This window comes from Platalea leucorodia (genome assembly GCF_965183815.1).
Source record: "Platalea leucorodia genome assembly, chromosome: 6".
Taxonomy (NCBI): Eukaryota; Metazoa; Chordata; class Aves; order Pelecaniformes; family Threskiornithidae; genus Platalea; species Platalea leucorodia.
The window spans coordinates 72844412-72865196 of record NC_138828.1 but is presented as its reverse complement, the minus strand read 5'-3'; the positions used below and the strand labels follow the sequence as shown (position 1 = coordinate 72865196).

At 40.8% G+C, this 20785-nt stretch overlaps 1 protein-coding gene across 3 annotated transcripts in view; it reads right to left on the bottom strand.

Annotated features, from left to right (window-relative positions):
- Positions 1-5685: 5685 nt before the first annotated feature.
- The window catches only part of EVC (EvC ciliary complex subunit 1), a 57260-nt gene continuing 42160 nt past the window's right edge, over positions 5686-20785 (bottom strand). For 2 of the 3 annotated variants that reach the window (XM_082315286.1, XM_082315284.1), the window contains exons 14-21: positions 19456-19666; positions 16538-16744; positions 15617-15761; positions 11008-11116; positions 8927-9053; positions 8568-8661; positions 7258-7363; positions 5686-6247 (exon numbers count right to left, since the gene is read on the bottom strand). In XM_082315286.1, coding sequence (XP_082171412.1) covers positions 6166-6247; positions 7258-7363; positions 8568-8661; positions 8927-9053; positions 11008-11116; positions 15617-15761; positions 16538-16744; positions 19456-19666 — 1081 coding nt within the window. In that variant the 3' untranslated portion in view covers positions 5686-6165. The remainder of the gene's footprint in view (positions 6248-7257; positions 7364-8567; positions 8662-8926; positions 9054-11007; positions 11117-15616; positions 15762-16537; positions 16745-19455; positions 19667-20785) is intronic. The other variant, XM_082315285.1, reaches the window with a different exon arrangement.

Below are 20785 nucleotides of genomic sequence, written 5' to 3'. Positions count from 1 at the left end.
CCCTGGAAAACTCCATTTCAGTCAGGTTGGTCTGAAAACCTGGCAGCAGAGCTGGTCTGCATTGCCAGCTTTTCTTTTTGCATTGGCTTTTATCTGAACCACTGAAGAAACACTGCAATTCAGCCTGCAGTGAACTTAACCGATTACTCCCAAAATAAGAGAAAAATAACGCTTTTTATGAACAATACCTTCTGCTAAGGATTCAAATTCATGTTTCTTATAGCCTGGAGAGTGTCCCCATCCCTAGGCTTGCTTGTTCACCTGGTAGTTCAGGTGTTTTATATGAAGTAAAATAAATTGCTCACTTGGTGGTTAAGGTTTTTTACATGAAGTAAAATAAATTGCTCACTTGGTGGTTCAGGTTTTTTATATGAAGTAAAATAACGTTAGCAGAGAAGCCTGAGGACAACCTGCCCTGGAATAACCCACAGCCTAGCAGGTAAGACAATCTTGAGATACCAAGTCTCCATCTCCACTGTCCCATTCCAACCCATTTGCTATGAGTGTTGACAGAGCCAGTAATATTTCTGGTAATGTAACCCTGAAAATAGAAATAAAGCTGGCTTGTGAAACTATGCAGCAAATTTGACATAGTGTGAAAATTTTGGAACTGCTGGTTACGATTTCCTTAGTGATTTTCTTGTCTGTGCTTGTGCAAGTAGGAATGGTTGCTCACCTCCGAGTAAGATTTCCACTCGATCTACAAGGCTTGTCACACTTGAGGTGAGAGAAATGATGTGTTAACTAGCTGTTGACAGATTCCACTTTTCCTACATGCTGAACAACATCCTAAACCAAAGAACCCTTTGCCTACAAGCTAGTCAAGATCCACTGTTGTTAACATGCATTTTTTCACGGTGAAGTGTCTGTGAATAAATACATGCGTGGGTGTTTGTGAGGCACTTCATGGTTCAGTGCTTCTGTGCGAACAACACCGTGCTTCTCAGGTTGGTGTAACTCTGCTATGATTTTTCCAAGGAGAAATCCGCTAGCGTGCCCGTGATGTTCATAAGCCCCCGCAGCCTGACCGCTGCTGCCATGCTGCTGCCGAGGGATGGCCTGCAGGAAGCCCGGGGATCCCGTGCTGTGCCTGGCTCTCTCCACTCTGGATGTGCGATACTACCTGGATGTGATTTAAGCAGCTTTTTATCAGAGCACAGGTACCTTACTGCATGGTCACCAAGTGAGGTGCAGGATGCCTCACTCGGATGGTTACTGTGATACGCCGTTGGAGAGCTGGCACTTGCCATGCTCACAGGGTGTTCAAACCAAGCAAGGTAAGCAGTGCTTCTCTTACCACCAGGAGGCCTATTTCATAGCAATGCCCCTGACCCAACACTGCTAACCTGTCCCTAAAGAAATAAAACAGTAGCAGTAAATAAAATGCGGATTAGCTGGTGATCCTGAATACATCTGCAGAGCAGGAGACTACAGTTGAATTTGCTCCCTTGTAGAAGCATCAAGCTGGGAGATGTACAATTTGTGAGTTCATGGGTGGGGAGCTGTTGTTATCTCAAACTACAAGAAGAAAGCAGTGCAAAGCATTCATGCTTTTTGAATAGTGAAGTTTCTAAAAAATTGCAGCAGGGCTATGACCTTTTAATACCTGATATAGCCCTAATGATGTAAAACTGGCTCTTCCCTATTGCTATTTGCAGACCCCTTGAAATTAGTCCCTATGACCAGTCTGAGGGCGATCCTCATCATCAAGTGAGATAGAGGAGAAGGGTGGATCCATGGATTGCTTCCTGAGCAACAGTTTGGACTAATTTGTCTTGAGTTACAGTTTGTCTGCTCCCAGAGAAATGCAGTTTTACATGTTTAAATTTTAGTGTTTGTAGCAAAGCCTGTTAATTATGATGCTAAGACTGTCCAAAACTGACAGCTGTCCCAGCCATTAAATGTTTCTCATTAGCAATACACTGATCTTCATGCTTAAGAACTAAAAACAGACTGGACCAGGTCAGATGGCCATTTACTCGGGGTTTCAGTAGCCAACAACATAATCTTAAGGTAGGCTTGAAGAAAAGAGCAAACATATAATGCTAATATTCCTCTGAGAGTTTCCCTAATTTCTAGTGCCTTGTGATTTCTTGAGAAGTAGCAGTGTCTTTGTACCCTCTTGCTGTCAGTGGATTTTTCTGCCATGAATTTGCCACGGCGCTTTTAAACCCAGGTAAAATCTTGGCATTTGTCGCTTCCTGGAGCAAGGAGTTGCACAGCTCAATGCACGATGACGAAGCATCAAGCTAGTCTGCTTGGCACCAGCTAATTCTTGCCATTTAGACCTGGTCAGTATTAAATCTCAGTGACCTAAACAAACTGATTCAAGGATAGTTTTTCATCATGATTGTGGTGAACTTTGCACAAGCTTCCCAGATACATTTCAGTGATGACAGTGAGGGGTATTCAATTAAAAATAAATTGTGTATGGGAGAGGGAATAATGTCTTACAATGTAGTAAAAATGCAGAATTTGGGATACTGTTCTTTCCGTATCATGTAACTCATGAAGTGATATGGATAAAGTAGTTAGGTCTCAGCCCCCCTCCCTGACTGCATATTCTGTAATTTTCCAGCACAGTGAGCTGTACATGCAAGACTACCTTTAAATATATAGCCATATATACTGCTTTAAAAAGCTTTGACCTTAGCAGCTTCTTCCTCACAACTGGAAACAAGCCAACCTGCAAATACATCAGTGACTGCAATGCTATTTCTAAAAGTCTTCAGGTGGCAGGGTCCAGACCCTTGTCCCCCTCCAATGCTCTGCAGTGCAGCAGTGGCCACAGCTGCGAGGGTGCCGAGACCAAGAGCGCTCCCAGCACAGAGGCAGTTCCCAGCCAGCACGGGGCACGCTGGGCAGCCGTGCACTAAGCCCCTCATAGTCTCTGCTGAACAGATGGAAGAAGCATTTCTTTGGATGGAAGAAACACGACCAAAAAACTTGTACATAATGATCTCTAGAATGGCTCCCAAAGACCGTTGTAGATGCCACGACGGAGAGAGTGAACGTGTTACCTGGTGCTTGCCCTGGTATTGGGTTATTGTGTGCACAGGCAGGACCAAAGGACCTTTATGTGTCACTTAGGAGTGCTTGTTTATATCAGGTATGAAACTGCCCATATTGCACAGGAACTGGGACCGGCTTGAATGTCCCAAGTACAAGTCTTTTAAGTAAGTTGCATACCTCTTCAGTGTGATCCAGGCCACCTTTCAGCAGGACTTCTCCACAATGAGGCTTTCCATGTTCTTCTAGAGCAGCGGGACCATTGTGGGCTATTTTGAGTCTTGCATGATATACAATGCACTGAATGACTCTAACACCATGCTTAGAATTTGTTTGAGATACACCCTTGTCATAAAGTTGTGAATGAGATAGATTGAACACAATCATAAGCTATTGTAATAATTGTTACCCTTGATGTTAAAAAAAGGAGAAAAAAGGCATGACATTTTTTCCCTAAATTTCTGCAGCAAGTGTTTTTGATATGTACCTGTAAGGCATGATCAAAGCTCCTTGTGAGCCTCTTTGGAATAAACTAAAGAGAGAGTGCTTTATAGATTTACACCATAAAGCAAATGTTATGGGCTGTGACTGGCATGTAGGCATCCCATTTTCCCCCCTCTGACATCCACTATGCTGGAGACTGCTCTCAGCTGGCAAAACTGCTTAGCAGTTTATCTCCCAGGGACTCTCTAGGCACAATCCCTGGCTTGCAAGCAATTTCTACCATCCCTTACAACACAGGGAAGATACAAAGGGGGAGTGGGAGGGAAGCACCAAACATTTCAGTAACACATCAGTAGGAAGAAATATTAGACTCACGGAAAGATGTAGGTTGGAAGAGGTATCATCTGAGTCCAGCCTCCTACTCAAAGCAGGGCTACCTTCAAAGTTAGATTGATCAGGATGTTGTCCAGCTGAGAGCTGAAAGTCTCCAAGGATGGATGTTCTCTCCGAATTACTTGTTCCAGCACTTCACCCATTTCAGGGCAAAGATACTTTTCTTCCTGATGCGTAACTGGAATGTCTGTGTTGAAACTTGTGACTATTGCAATAAGCTGGGCCCATTTGGCTGGTGATATACTATTTCACAGCATCAAGAAGAAAATCTTGTGTTGGCTCAGAAGTTAGCAGTCACATGGATTTAAACTGAACTGAGGGGCCAGAGGTAAAAAAAAAAACCAACCACTCTCTGTAATGACTATGTCAGGAGATGGGAGGGAGATCTTCAGTATCAGAATACAGATACTGACTGGCTGAAGTTGAATAACGTAACATAACATAACATAACATTAGTTGAACAATGCTTAACTGAAGACCAACTGTCGTGAGCTTAGCTTGGCATTCACCACACTTGTTTCTTGGTCTAATGAAACTCTTTCTTGTTCAATGTCTGCATCACTGACAGGGAGTGATGGCAAGTGCCATGCTATGCATGAAATCCGCACATGACTTTAAACAGGACAGTGAATCCATGGAGTAACTCAAGGAGACTGAGCAGTTAGTAACAGGGAGAAGAGCAGCGGGTGTTTTTGCCGGGAAGCTAAGGCAAGTTGGGAAAAGAGAAGAAAGGCCTGTTTGTAGGGACTGGCGGGGGTCCCGCCGCCCACAGCCAGCAGCCTCCTCGGCTCCCTCCTGGTGCTCTCTGCCCACCACCGCCACCAGCAAGGGGAGGAAAACCCCGCTAGCTGCCCAGGAGAGGGCACTGCTGCCCTGCTTTTGGGATAATCTGAACCTCCCCATGTTTTCTAAGCAACAGAAAAAGCCATTTCAGCCCTGCCTAGCCAAAGGAGTGACTGCACCCGCGGAGACCCAGCTGGGGTGATTACGCTGCATCCTAACTGTGATGGGAGCCGCTGCTGCGCTGCATGGTTTAAAACATCATCAACTCTAATAGTAAAAGCTTCCTTCTTGCTATCTATACAGAGCGCACTGCAGAATTAAGATGTTCAAACAGAGGTAAATAGGCTGCATTTGTTTTAAAAAAAAGGCACAACAAGCAGCAACTAAAATGTCCAGATTGGGAAGGCAGACAGACCATAGAGACCAAGTACTGAAATACCAGAATCAAATGCTTGAAGTGGTACAATTTAGAATTTTTTTTTTTTTTTACAATGATGGAGGTAAAAATTAACCATTTAACAATTGTGTGTAATGTGCCTCGTAAAGTCATTTGGGTGGCGGCACTTTTGTCTCAGGTAAACTGCATAACTGATGTAGTATTTTCCATCGTGCACCAAAGGACAGCCTTTTCGTTAGCAAAATGTATGCTCGTCTTAAAAAGGCAGAAAATTTTCACTTCATGAAAGCTGTAAGATTGCTTAAGTGCCGCAATTTATTACACAATACAGGTGCTCTGTACAGCCAGTAAGAACTAGCTGCTTTGCATAACAAGAAGAATTCCCATAGGAAACATAATGAGCATAACAAAGTATGTTGGAAACAAAAGAGTGTACTTAAGGAACAAGACTAGAAAGTGAAGTATAAAAAATTAAACAGTAAACCGGCTTTGTCTCACTCTTCCTAAAAATAATAATTTAAAATCTGAGACAAATGCAGAGAAATACATTTATAAAAATCTTTGTACAAATTTAAAAAAGTATACAGAGCCTTGGAAGCAATAAAATATAACAAAAGAGAGACAAAATTTAATCTTTTGATGTACCAATACCACCTGAAGTCTGTTTATGTATTCTTTACATTTCTATCTATTTTTGTTAGTTCAAAGCAGTAATCACAAAATATTAAGACCCGATCTACCACAATTAGGGCTCAAAAGCAAAGGGTACATCACTATTATAATGAAACCTTACTGAGATGCACCGACCTGGGCAACCAGCCTAGTGTGGACCTGTTGTGCTATCAGTGCACTTTCCTCAGGGATATTCCTAAGCTAAAACTATCTCCCCTCCACATTCCCCAAGCGATCTAGAAGAGTTCATATTAAGGACTTCCTTGCTCCCCCTTACCAAAACCAAGTGGGAATGTTTTAACAGCTAAAGGAACACAGGATTGATTCTTGATCTTATAGCTAAGATTTCTCGGTTATTATTGATCTTCGTTGTTCCTCGGTAAAGCAGCTCACTATTTATAGCTGCTGAGATTCCCAGAAGAATGGTTTAGTACTCTATGTTCCGACAGCTCATATAAATGCTTTTACTACCTGTTGCCTCTTTTTTTTAGCATCTTTGAGTTTTCCCTTCGTTCAGTCTCCCCTTCATGTGGACTCTGTAACCTCTCTCTGAAAGAAATAAACAAGAAAAATAAAACAAAATTGTAAACAGAGTTTTTCAAACGCTACAGTTCTCTCTTAAACTAAATTAATTTTGATAAAAGAAGAAAGGCGCTTGCTATATAATTTCTGCACTCCCTGGTTTCAGCTGCCCCTGTTGAGGCTGCCAGAACAAAGTTGCATAAAGATAAACATTCCTTTGTTGGGTCCCCGTTCCCTACACACGTATCCCTTGTTGGCTGTGGGAAAGGAGTGTGTGAAAAGGGTTGATGCCATCAGGGAAAGGAGCCATCTCCTGAAGTCAGTCCCAGGCTGAGGTCACTCAGGGGATAAATACTTTTCCCCAAAGGCCTGTGGCTCCTGAGAACCAACTGTTTGCTTTGCCTGTCAAGAGGATTTTCTCTGCTCAATATATCAAGCCCCAGCGACCAGCTGGCTGGTTTGATCTGCCCGTAGTAATCAGCTGGCATCTTTCAGGTTTGTAGCCATTTCTTCTCCTCTAGTTAGCACCCCAGCATAAGCCAACCGAAACATCTATCAAGAAAATCATTGTTAGAGCTGCTACCCTCATCAGCCAAAGACTGGCGCTTGCCTTTGTTCCTGAAATAAAGGTGGAAGTTGAAAGCCTAAATACCACAGACCATATTTTGGTTGCTACATGTCAGCCTAGTTCCATTGGATTCACTTGCCTCTGCTAATTTATGCTGTCTGTGACTCAGGTTTTAAAAAACCTTATTAAAGGAAATTTGGAAACAGTATTTCTCATTTCTCTACCTAAAATCAAAGTTATTTATAAAATACATAACAGCACAGACAAGCAAACTCAGATGATTTTCCTAAATTTAAAAAAGAAAAAAAAGGTCAAATACATGTGAGAAGTGAATATTAAGGAAGAAGCTCAGCTAGTGTAGGTGTTACATTTTGGGTTTGATTGACATACCTGCTTATGAAGTAGATTTTGTACTGCTTTTTATAAATAGTTTTTCACATGCCCATTTTTTTTTTAGCCTCTACTGTACCTGCATAAGCCAGAAGTCAGTCCAGGCGGCTCTTGAATATTTTCATGAGAAATATCTTTGTCTTCTGATTCTGGTGACTGAAAGGTCTTTCTTTTTGTTTTTTCCCCTGAATTGCCAAATGCATGTGGATTAAAAAAAAAGAATCACAGATAGTAAAGCTTGTTTGGTTTTGATTAACCTAAAGCAAAAAAAATAAACTCTAACACTTCATACATATATGTTATTATTCCAAGGAAATCATTCCACTTTACATTAGTCTAGAATATTGGTTTTTTACTATCAGTTAGTTCTCACAGAGCAGATGTTGAACTTTCGTAATTGCTGAACACTGAAGTAAGTTTCCATGAGGTGCAACAGTTGAAAGCCCTATCATGTATTTTCTTAGCAAGTAATTGAAAATGGCTTTTTACTACCAGCAAACAGAACAAGAGCCAATTCATAATTTTATGTGATTTGAATCAGAACAATCTGATGTCAAAAAGTCACTGGTTTTAGGGCCCTGAGCTAAGCTTCCACATGTGTCCCTGGGGTCATGGTGCCTACCAGGGCAAACAGCTCTGCACGCTTGAGAAAACAAGTGACTGGGGAGAGACACTTCAAATCTGTCCAGGTGAGTGAGCTGCTTTTCCCTTTCGGGCACCCATCTCACCTTTCAGCATCTTTCAAATGTAATGCCAAGTGTTTCACTCTGATAATGATGACAGAAGGATTGCATGGCTCAAAGGATGAGAATTTGCAGGCTCCACCCCAAATGTGAATCAGGAAACACAACTGCTATTCTGGCAATTTGTCCCGAAGTATCTCTTGAATAATGAATTAGTCTAATTTGTTAAAATTGAAGTAAATTCATATACATATTTCAAGTTTCCCGATTCAGTAAGATTTTACTTTTGAGCATGTGTTTGGGAAAGCGATTCTTCCATTCTACCAGGAGAATGAAAGCTGGGTGATTCAGCCCTGCTGGCCTCCCAAAGACTTAGTGATTGAGGTGAACAGAATAATTTCTAAAGGACATGATAAAGACACGAAAAACAATTCTGGTTTGAGCAAGGCAAAGCCTTACCTCAGTGGACACAATGTGATCTATTGACTAAAGGACTGCCCTGGAGTGAGGAATGGTGACACTTATTTGTGGCTGTGCTACGGGTGAGCTGGGTGACCTTGGATGGCTGCCTTACTTTTCTACATCCCGATTAGGGAAATGGCACTGACTAAAAGCTCTCCTGAAACTCCATTGTGTTATATTGCAAAATACGCACTGATACGTGGAACGATGTGGGATTTTTAAAGCAATTCAGGATTGTACCAACCTGCTGGTTTACTCCTTTTGGAAGGCTTCTTTTTCACAGCCACTGGAACTCGGGCCAGCGCAGCCAGCTCGCTCATGAAGTCCTGCTCTGCTTCCTGCACACAAGGATAAACCACAAGTCAGTTAACACAACACAGCTTGATTCTGAGTTATGTTATTCTATGTGTGGCATGACAAAACGCGTATGTCATTGCAGAAACACAGGAAGCAAAATGACTAGCATCAGGGAAGCATTTCCTACAAGACAGTGGTGAATCTTAGCACGGATTTCAACTAGGACAGCAACGACAACCCTTACAACCTGTCAGATGTTTTGCCATAGACTGCTTCAGATCCGTGAGTCATTTTACCCTGACTTACTTTTAGCTGATTCTCCAACTCAGTTTCCAGGTGATGTAATCCCAGCAGCTTCTGTTTCAGAGACTCCAGACGAATTTGCTGCTGCAGTTCAAACTGAGCCAAAACCTTCTTTTGCTGCAGCACCATCCTGGTCAAGAGAAATTTTAAAGTACTGATGTTGTTCAGTTCAAGGGAGGAATACAATCCTGGCAAAGTGTATTTAGAAGATTTTGTAGAGAGAAAGGCTCATTAACAGTATCAGCCCATCCAGCTTCTGCTCAGACAAAAAATTTTGTGGTAGGTTTTTAGATAGATTTACTTATTTTAATAATCTGCCTTGGATACAAGCTCCTTTCAGAGGCAGGAATTGCAGCAGGAGTTTGGGTTGTCCATGCCCGGACTTTGGGAGCTGGAGTTCAGCTCTAGTGTTGAAGTCTGCTTTCAAAACTGTTGTATGTTTCTGAAGTCAGCTTTACTGTCTGCTTGCCAAAGAGACAAGCTGTTACAAGATCAGGTGTGAGGATAAGGGATTAAGAATTAGGCATTTCATTCAGGGCTCTTCAGTACCAGGTTGAGACTGAGCCAGAAACACAGTAATTCAAACCTTGGCAATTGGGAGCATTGACAACTATTTTCTTCACTTGTTTTATTTTGCTGGTTAAAGATTAATATTAATATAGTAGAACCTGAATGGCTGCAACTTTGCTCAATCTATATTTCTTTTGTTCTCTTGCCTGATCTACCTTGAACCAATGCTGTCAATCACCCATCACATTCCTCAGGGAAGGAGATAACACAAATTGTTTCTGACATCTACAAATAACGAAGTTGCTATTGTAATGGTCAGTGCTTACAAAGGGTTAGCTTTCACAATTTGCTTTTTGAACTCACACTTATAACCTTGCACCAAGGTCAAAAGGAAATAAAACAATTTATGTTGAGTTTAATAGCAGTTAGACAAACTAATGAAAATTTTGTCATTAATTTACACAGGACTGGGATCTGACTGTAAAAGAAATCCTAGTGACAATATGAAAACGGGTTTGATTACTAATAATTATGAGACCAGCTTAGATACCGAATAGTTACATTCTTCAATACCATACTTCTGCTTGCATGAAGGCCAATTTGATTGTATTTTGTTTTAAGACACTAGAATACATTATGGGAGAAAAAACTGAGACAACAGCTAGAAGTTAATTTATATGTCACAATAAATTATAAACTTGATAATGAATAACTAACAGATCTTTTATGAAGCCCTTTATTACATGAATCCATTTCTATACTAATTCAAACAAGGATGGAAAACAAAAAATGGGCAATGATTTCTTTCAATTTAGAAGTAACAGAATGTCTAAAAAAAGAATTAACCTCTTTACAATGTCAAAATTGCAGATGCTGTGTTGTTCTGGATAATAAACCAAGAGTAAAGAAATAAAATCATTACAAAAATGTATCATGTGCATGCCAAGTCCTACAGCTGTTTATGACAACTTATTCCTTTGGAATTGCAGTGCTTTTTGTCTGGACTCTAAGTTTCGTAAAATCAGTAATGAATTAAATATGATTTTTATTTAATTAACATTCAAGGGATTCCACTCTAAATTTAGTGCGAGTAATCTTGATTGTCCAAGGCATTTACTGAAATCTTCTTGCCATTTTGAGCATTATTTATGCTTCAAACATTTTCTCTTCATTATAGTATGTTTACTCAACAGCAAACGAACACACACTTTTGATGTTCAAAGCAGAAAAGATGGAATATAATGAATTAGACAGCATCGGTTCCCATCCTGCATTTATGTTAAATTTCTTTTAAAATTTGGCATATGTTTTGGCATTATTTTTCATTCTCACTTTTCAAACTATCTATGTATGGTGCTTCAGTCTGTAATTAATGACCATCAAAAAGTTTATTTAATAAGAAAGTAATTCTCTAAGATCAAAGGGTAGACATAATTTGGCAACAGGTATTGCTTTTCCATCAAAGACAAATATAAAATGCAAAACCAAGACATTTATTCAGCTAGACATTTATGTAGATCTGCAAACACTCACAACATTTAAATAAAGTCAGCAGTGCTGCTGCCTGCTCTTACCTTCGATGGACTGTGGATGATATGTTCAGGAGGCCTTTGGTCTGTTTTTCTTTCAATGCCAGTTCATTCTCTTGTTTCTTCCTAAGTCTGTTCCTTTCACCTCTTTCTGCTGAAATAATGGTTTTGTAAAATCTGCTCAAAATTACAAACTCTGAGTTATGGCAACCTGACAGTTTATGTTTTATATCAGCACAAATCAATCCCTGTTCTAGGTAGCCTTTCCAAAGTTACTGCTCCTTAGGGATATCAAGTACTTCTTACACACTCTTGCTCTGCCACTGTGACCTGTTGCACAGACAATAGTTTGTGCATCATTTAGCTGAGATGGTAATGTCACTTAATTCCTGTTCTTCTCTACTTCTCCCACTAGGCTAACTGATGAACATGGAATTCAAACCAGGAATTCTATGAAAAGACCTTGACGCCTTAAGAAAGAACTGTAACACCTAAATGAAAAATGCAATATAAAGAAAAACTCCGCTCAAAGGCCACTTAGTCCTGGGAATGCCTAACTTCACTAGACGTCCCCTTCATTTGACGGCGAAGTATTCTGGGTACTGTTGCGTATGCTCACACTCTGTAACTCGGTGTTTATCTGCTGACCAGGCTCCTGACTCCTGCCCCTGAAGTCCTGCCTGGCAGCAAGGGCATGTCTGACAGATAGGACCAGTTTCCTTGCGCTACTGGTTTTAAATAAAACACAGAAGGAGGGAGATGGATGGGTACGTAACACATTAGGGTACATATCAGTCATTTGGGGAGCATCCGACCTTTTCCTAATGCTCAGAGAGGCTGACAGGCACCTCTCCTACCAACGGCACCATCAGGAGCAGTTACTGGCTGTACTCTAGGCTGGGCTGTCTGGGCGAGGGGAGGTACTCTCCGCTTTTTTTTCCTGTGGCTGTTCCAGGCAGACTGTAAATTCAGATTTACTAGGCCAAGGGAGGCCCAAAGAAGCAAAATTCTCTAGTCTGGTATTAAGCACAGTCACTGGGAGAGAGAAGCGCAGCATTATGGTCCTTACTCCCATTTAGCTATCACTGAATGAAGTACATAAGAAATTTCCTACGTGGCCATTCTAACCCCACGGCTACCACATAGTAGGTGGCTCTACTGCAAACACCACTTTTTCCATCTTGTGTTTTAGAGAGAGAAGTTATGAGAGTGGTGAGGAGGATCACACCTTCATTATGGTAATCATGCCTGGAGATCACCTAACAGATTAACCCCTTCTGAAAAGGAAGAAGCATAGACGTTCTGCCTCCAGGCTGAGCTTGGATGGAAAGTAGTTGGCTGGCTGGCAGGGCCTAGGTTGTCCTGGCTGTGCCCTGGAGCAGAGCTTCAGGCTGTTAAAAATCATAGAGAGAAATTTAAGTGCTTCTGGGGCCAATACAGCAGCTGAAAAGAGAAAGGAGTGGGGTTCTGCATCACAAATTTGGATTTAGGTTAAAGAAGGACTTACAGGTACGAAAGCATCAAAGTCCCTTTTTAGATGGTAGTGCTCACTCCTAATGTAAAAAGCACCAACAAAGCTGAAGTAGTTATCTGTTGATACTGAAAATCTCAGCCAGGCTGCAGCATGCACATGTAGGTTTGCAATATTTTTTCACTGTAGCAGTTCATTTGATCTGTGAATTTCAGCTGGGTTTCTCTCCCACCCAAATCTAAAACACTCCTGCTTTTATTACCAACATAAATACTCTCATCTTCCCTCATGCCTGTAGGCTTACATTGCAGCAGAAGGATTTTCTTTTTCTTCAGCTGAAAAGAAAATGTGCTCCGCTTACACATGTAATTTTCTTCCTTGTAGTTCATGGAACACCAATACACTGAAAAAAAAATATATCCACACAAACTCTAGGAGAAAAAATAATCTAAATGAGCAATTACCAGAAGGCTGACTGTAGTTCTAGTGACTGGTATTCTAGGTCTCACAATCTAATTGGGAGACCAGTTGAGAGCAATATCAAAACACTGATGAAGAAGAACATTCAAGCATGTAATGACCGGCTGGATGGCTGGGCCCAAAGAGTTGTGGTGAATGGAGTTAAATCTAGTTGGTGGCCTGTCACAAGTAGTGCTCCCCAGGGCTCAGTACTGGGACCAGTTCTGTTTAATATCTTTATCAGCAATCTCAACAAGGGGATCGAATGCACCCTCAGTAAGTTTGCAGATGACACCAAGTTCGGCAGAAGCATTGCTCTGCTGGAGGGTAGGAAGGCCCTGCAGAGGGACCTGGACAGGCTGGATCGTTGGGCCGGGGCCAACTGTATGACATTCAAGAAGGCTCAGTGCCGGGTCCTGCACTTGGGTCACAACAACCCCATGCAACGCTACAGGCTGGGGGAGGAGTGGCTGCAGAGCTGCCTGGCTGAAAAGGACCTGGGGGTGTTGGTCAACAGCTGCCTGAACATGAGCCAGCAGTGTGCCCAGGTGGCCAAGAAGGCCAACAGCATCCTGGCTTGTATCAGGAATAGTGTGGCCAGCAGGACCAGGGAGGTGATCATCCCCCTGTACTCTGCACTGGTGAGACCACACCTCGAATCCTGTGTTCAGTTTTGGGCCCCTCACTACAAGACGGACATTGAGGTGCTGGAGCGTGTCCAAAGAAGGGCAACGAAGTTGGTGAAGGGTCTGGAGCACAAGTCTTATGAGGAGCGGCTGAGGGAGCTGGGGTTGTTTAGTTTGGAGAAGAGGAGGCTGAGGGGAGACCTTATCGCTCTCTACAACCTGAAAGGAGGCTGTAGCGAGGTGTTGTAGCGAGGTGGGGGTCGGTCTCTTCTCCCAAGTGACAAGCAATAGGACGAGAGGAAATGGCCTCAAGCTGCACCAGGGGAAGTTTAGGTTGGATATTAGGAAAAACTTCTTCACTGAAAGGGGTTGTCAAGCATTGGACCAGGCTGCCCAGGGAAGTGGTTGATTCCCCATCCCTGGAGGTATTTAAAAGACAGGTAGATGTGGTGCTTAGGGACATGGTTTAGTGGTGGACTTGGCAGTGCTGGGTTAACAGTTGGACTTGATGATCTTAAAGGTCTTTTCCAACCTAAACAATTCTATGATTCTAATGACATCCATCTCAGCTCAGCTCAGTGCAGCATTCTGGAACACGCTTCAGTTTTAATTCCTGCTTAAAGGAACTCAAATCAAAGGGATTTTAGACTCTGCAGTTGACTGAATCAGGGCCAAAGAGGTCTTTGTGAGAACTTAAGTAACTGACTGCCTTGCTAGCTGCCAATGTCTAAAATACAGATTGTCAAAAATCCCTGCACAGATTTTGCCTAACCCTAGCACTTCAGCTTCCAATATTAAAGTCTTCAAGGTTCACAACAAGACAGAACCAATCTGTTCTGCACTGCCCTATAACCGGTGAGCATACCTAGCTACCACTGGGGCTCACAAATCCTTCCTAGCAACTCACTTCTGGATCTCAGCCTTGAGTGGATATGCCTGTTCCTATTCAAAAACTCTCTTCTGTGGTTAAAGAATCTTTTCTATTTAAAATTGCTAACTCTATTTTTAGAAAAAAAAAATCCATCCCATGTGTCTCAAATACTTAGCCTCTGATGCTATTGCCGTTTTGCTACCTTGCCAACTTCATTTAATGCCAACAGCCTTCATCCGGGGAGGGGAGAGTGTTTACAAAAGAAATCAATAATCACAGCTTGCTTTTGTTCTCCTGTCCTGAAGGAACTGAGCAATTAAAAATAATTCCATGAGAAACTGCTTGTATTTATGTGAGATCCAGCAGTTCATAAACGTCTTCAGCAGTTTCACAACCTGTGAGAGGGTCATGGTTGAGAGCTAAGAAACAATGCAGTAGCTCACAGTGTTCCAGGATGGACATGCTTGGCTTTTTGGTGTCTCCTCTAATGCATTTCCTCAACTTCAGAGAAAACAACATTTCACTGAGCCAAAAAAAGGAATGAATACAAGAATCTACTGCCCAAAGCTGAGGGCAGTCACCTCAGAGAAAGCAGACTGCCTGCCAATGATGTTCATGTTTTCTAATATGGGAGCAGGGATTGCAGACCCAGATCTCCTCCCTTCTAGGGAAAAGATTCTGCTTGTAGGTGCCTGTCACATACCCTCTCTCTCCCCTATGAATATCTGATTCATTGACTCATTTTATTTGCATATATTAATATGCGAAGTTGAACAGTGTTTATTGTAGACGTTGGCTGTACAACCTAATACTTGTACAACTTTTTGCTTTCTAAATTATTCTGCCTTGTGTTGAGGGTCAGAGCACCAGAAAATCAACTGCTGGTGGTTGTGACTATGGTGGTATCTCTGATCTTAGCTTGGTGAACTGGAGTTCGTGGTTAAACTATCATCTCCAACACTGGGTCATCATTCTGTGTGTGTCTGTACCAAACTTCGAGTAACAGGGTCCTGCATCTATGACTGTAATTCAAGTCATTATTAATAATAACAGCTCTACCACTTCTCCTTCAAAGATGGAAATGGACCGACACATTCATTTTACTTCGTTGCTTACTTTAAATAAAAGACTTCTGTTATCTTTAAAAGCAATCTTTACAGTGGTAAGAAAATTAATGTATCTGTTAAAAACCAAGAATTATCTTGTAGTTGTCAGTATCATACGTACCTTGTAAGGATTTCAATTGTTGAAGCTTTTTAGTTTCATAATCCTCTGTGATTTTTCCTAATTGCTGATAGTAGTTTTGCACCAGTCTATTGATATTATTGCTGGTCCCATACACACTTTCCACAGCAGCTTCCACCAGTCTCTCCTGTATTACACAGTAGAAGTCACAATTCATTTTCTAAGTCAAAAACTGAAGTGTTTTGATCTGTCTAAAACTGAAGACCCAATCTAATTTTGTATGTGCGCACAAAATTGTGAATTTTGTGCTTTAAAAATGTGGCAGATTGAGATGCTGGAAAACAGGTATTTCTATTCATCCATGGAATATTTCAACATGAAAAATTACAGTAAAATCTTTCTAATGTGCCTCACCTCCATCTGGGAAGGGGCCATCCCCCTATCTGTTCAATCTCTATAGCCCATTTTACCTGTCAACCCGACTGCCAGAAAAGAAAATCAATATGTGTAGCTCTGCTACAACTTTCCATTATACAGAAAATACAAATATTTACTTTGGAACAATTCTATTAACCTATGAAGCAAGTTTTATTTTTATTTAATTATTTGCCTATGAATTAATATTAAGCTGGTAATATACAAATACTACTAATTAACCATAAAACCTTCATCAATAGATAACCATCTCCATTTCTTCCTAATTTTTGTTATTCTCTGTCATCAAGATCTCTCTCAAATTTTTTTTATGTTCCAGGGTTTGGCTTAATAAAACCTGTTTTGGCTGCTATAGCAAGTCATTAGAAAATACTGTACTTCTACATAAGTGTTAGTTTGTAAATAGTTTGCAAGGTATCTTCAGTGCTGACACAGGTTGCATAGAGTAATGCATAAATGAAACTGCCTTCCATTTTAGCAAAGTAGCACTCATTTTCTTTGGAAAACTGCTGTTGAACGTTTCTATACCTTGAAGTCCTGTCCATCATCTGAATTCTTTTTTCCAGCTTCCCAGTGGGCATGCTGCAGCAGTGTCCGCCCAATCACCTGCTCCATGTGCTGCTGAAGAAACTGAAGAGCTTCTTGAATTTCTGTGACTAGCTGCTGGTGAAATTCTAAATGGATTTGCTGCGTTTCTTCCTCGAGCTTCTCCTCCTCTTCCAGAATGTGGGACTCCTGGTAATCAGACAAAAAGATAGCACTGCCGTGTAAATACGCTGACGAACTTAGTCAGCTTCACTTTAAAAATAAGTCCTACACCCATTCAGAATGACACTGTTTTAATACTTAGAATAATCTAATTTCCAGCAGAAGCTTATGTACAGTTATTTAACACATCTGTCTTTGCAACAAAACTATTGCCTCTCTCACGATATGTACAGTAACAGCTGTATCCTGTCCCATTAGTCATTTCCAAGTGATGTATTCCCATCTTCATATTCTGCACTGTTGAATTTGGTCTTATTTCTATTAAAAATACGAACAATCTAGGTCAAATATCCTGAGTCCAGTAAGGGATAATTGTGGATGCCTTGATAAAGTGCACAGGAACAAGGGAAGTATACAGTTATGCACCCGGCATACTCGTACAGTTTGTGGGGTCTACCTGAGAAAAAGCTGGTATATTGGTACCTAGGGCCCTTGGGAGAGGTCATGAACATGTTTAACAGCACTTGGAAACCATTTGCACTCTTGGCATCTACAGCATCCTGGTGAGTTCTACAGCTTAGCCACACATTTCTTAATTTTGAACCTGCCATCTAATAGCTTTGCCCGGTGCCCCTCTTTTATTAGAAACAAGTGAAAAATTGCTCCCTATTCACATCTTTGATGCCATTTTTAAAACCTATGATATTCCAGAAGGCACCTCTTTTTTAGGCTGAAGAGTTCTAGTCTCTTGAGGTCTTTAGACCATCCTTGCCACCATTTTCTATGCTTCTTTTTAAATCCACTTTCCTTCTAAACTTTCTTTAGCACACAATAGTATACACTCACCAGCACAACCTGTTCTGTCTTTCTTATGTGTATTAGCCTTCCATAGAGTTGCTGATGTCTCTCTCACATTAATATTCTCATTTAAAGCTAAATAACCATTAAATTATTCTGGGGGATTTGACAGCATCTATTTGATTCCCTCTTGGAGATAAGAAATGCAAGTAGGAAAAGGAACCTGCTCTGCCCACATTCATCTGTGGAAAATAATGATGTCCCTATTAATGCTGGGTTATTCTGACATGTCTTTATTTATAGCTCAGACATATGTTTTTGATAGTTTTTTTAGACAGTTGGAATGTCATTAAACTGTTTCTCTTTTTTTTGAGAGAAACACGATGTCATGTTATCATGTCCAAGCTAGGATTCTTTAGTGTAGTTTTACATTTTATATGAAATCAACAGATAGACACGACACTGACTACCAGTCTAAAATTGGCATAAGCTCAAATTAAGTTTAGTTCAAACAACAAGGTATGTCTAAAACTCTGGTTGAGTGTCTGTAAATTAACCTTTTCCTTAACTCCTTAGACATTGGTTCTAGTTTTGGAGGTTGTTCATAACATTTTTTTTCTCTCTGACTTTTCGCAATTCCACACCTAGGCTCTACTTCTTTGGCAGCAAGGATCTTATATGTATATTTTTAGGCACTTCCTTGTGCGATGGGTTTTAGCTGGCCTTGGAAAGAGGCTGTAATGGAGAGAGGCCAAAGAACAATAATACCTTGGGACATTTCATTTTTGTTAGGGAACACAGTGATTGCACCAATTAATGTCCCTGTGGGAGCTAAGTCAGAAGGAGCAGTGGAAAGCACATCACAAGATGAATGCAGTCATATGCATTTGTATTTTATTATTTTATATTTTATTTCTTCTGAAGGTTAATGAGATTTTGAGATTTTCACACTTAACAGGAACTATTTCAACGGAAGTATCAAATATGAAAATGGCAGCAGACAGAATTTCCTCATTCCTCTTCCAAGTACAGAATTAGGGTTTGTATTATGCAAATCAGAATTAGATGCAAAATATTATCTCTCAGCTAATTACACAGCAACAGCATGGAGTACAGAGCTGCAAAGTGTTGGATGGATTCAACCCATACGTGCAGCAGCAGTGGGCTGAGCAGGAGCTATCACTGACACTCACTAGGAGGGTCCTCTGAGGTTGAAATATGACAATTCAGTGTTGTTCTAGGTAAGTATCCAATGCAGATAAGTAAATAACCAACAACACTTAATGGATTAACCCCAAAAACCAGTGACAAACAGATTTGAAAGCAACCTGTGGGAACATCAAGTCTAAAAAATCCCTTAAACTTTCTCCCATCTCCTTGACCTACAGGAACTACATTATTTGGAAGGATGTCAAGGGAATGCATGCTGAGCATCTTATGGACAGAGGAAAAAGAAAAAAGAATGAAAAATGATGACAGTATAGAAGAACTTGCTAGGTCTGGTGGAGGGAAGAATTTCTTCTGATGCTCAAGTAAGAAATTTTCAAGTGCATATTACAAGCCCTAGCAGAATTAATAGGAGTTTATCATATCCTGAAGCAGTAACTTGTGTAGAAGTCCATTATACACACTGGCATGCCTTCTTTCATTACTATTTTCATATAAAAAAAAAAGCTAAATAAGTTTGCTGTGATAACACGTATCACAGATAGCTAGCCAGTAGATAAAGTATTCAGGAATTTTAAATGTCTGCCCAAACTACAACAGGCACACTCTGGGACTGCCTATGCCAACAGTGGGTGCATTTTTGACAGAATATTTTCCTTTCTATTTGGAACTTGAACATTTTTATTTTTTGAGATCTCCTACAGCTACTTCTAATGCCAGACATCATAGCATATGAGACCTCTGGAGAAAAACCACCCGGACATGGTACCTACCACTGCCTTCTGTAACTGCCACTGGTCCTCATCTTGGCAGGGGGAGGATCCCTTCTGCAGGGTATGTTGCTCTCGCAGCTCCTGAAGCAAGCTCTTCTTTCTGGACATTCTCATGCGGGCCAGGGCTGCCATACCAACTCTTCGGAGGGTTAACCTTGTGAGTACTGAACACAGCAGAAGTCGGTGTTTTTGCAATATATAGTTAACAGACCTGTAAAAAGGACCATTAAAAATCAATCAGCTGAGCTGCTTGCTGATTTGGCACACCTGTGTTCAGCAAAGTCATTGCTCAAAGATGGCAACAGTTACTATTCACTCTGTGTAACAAGCATGCCTTGGAAAGCTGCTCAGGTGTAAAGAATGGGAATTGCTATGATAGACTTCTAGTTCTGTCACACTGAAGTTAAATTAAAATAAAAATAGGACGAAAAGAGATAAATAATCATCTATAATTACATAACAAAAGTTTTTTAATAGGAGACTTGAAATAAGATGAAAAGAGAATGTAATCAGAACAACAGGAAAGTTATTTCAAGAAAATGCAGCAGAGCACATCTTGGATTAACAAGGAGGCACACTCTGAAGAGACATTGAAGAGGCTAGTGTTCACTGGCGGGGCAGACATGGCTGAAGCAAGTTTGTGATGAATTTTAAACAGGAGAGCAAATTTTGAAGTTGATTCCAGACCAGGTGAGTGAAATCTGTGTGCACATTTGGGATGACAGTGTTTGTGCCTGTATCTAACTTGGGCATATATGTAAGGCACCATGAGCTCTGTAGCTACCGAACCTTGGGAAACACTGAGGTCAGAGAATGAGAAAATATAAGGTTTAACTGAAAAGCAGAGCTGAAACAAAGGATTGCAATGGCAATAATACCAATATTCCAAATAGACAAGTCTTCAAACACTTTGATCTTTGGTAATGTGAAGACCATGGTGAATGAAGCCATTTGATATCTGAATTAAAACAAGGCAGATAACACGGAACTGTGTTTTTTTTGAGAAGTATCTCTATCAAAGAGATGTTTAGCTGTACAAAGATGAAATAAAACTACAAGTTTCCTTGTTGAATACAGACCCAGAATGCAAGAGAGGAGTCACTATCATGCAAAGCGATGACCAGTGGTATTGTAATAGCAGAAAGCAAAGGTAGAGCTGAATGGTGCTGGACCGAACATTTTACCTTGAAGAATATCCAACTCCAGTGTGGCATACAGAGTGCAAAGAGAGGCTGGTTCAAGATTAGAAATCACTCATAAACATAGGAGTAGATACACAGAAAGCACTTGACAAATCACAGAAGACACTATTTTTTCTACTTACCAGGAG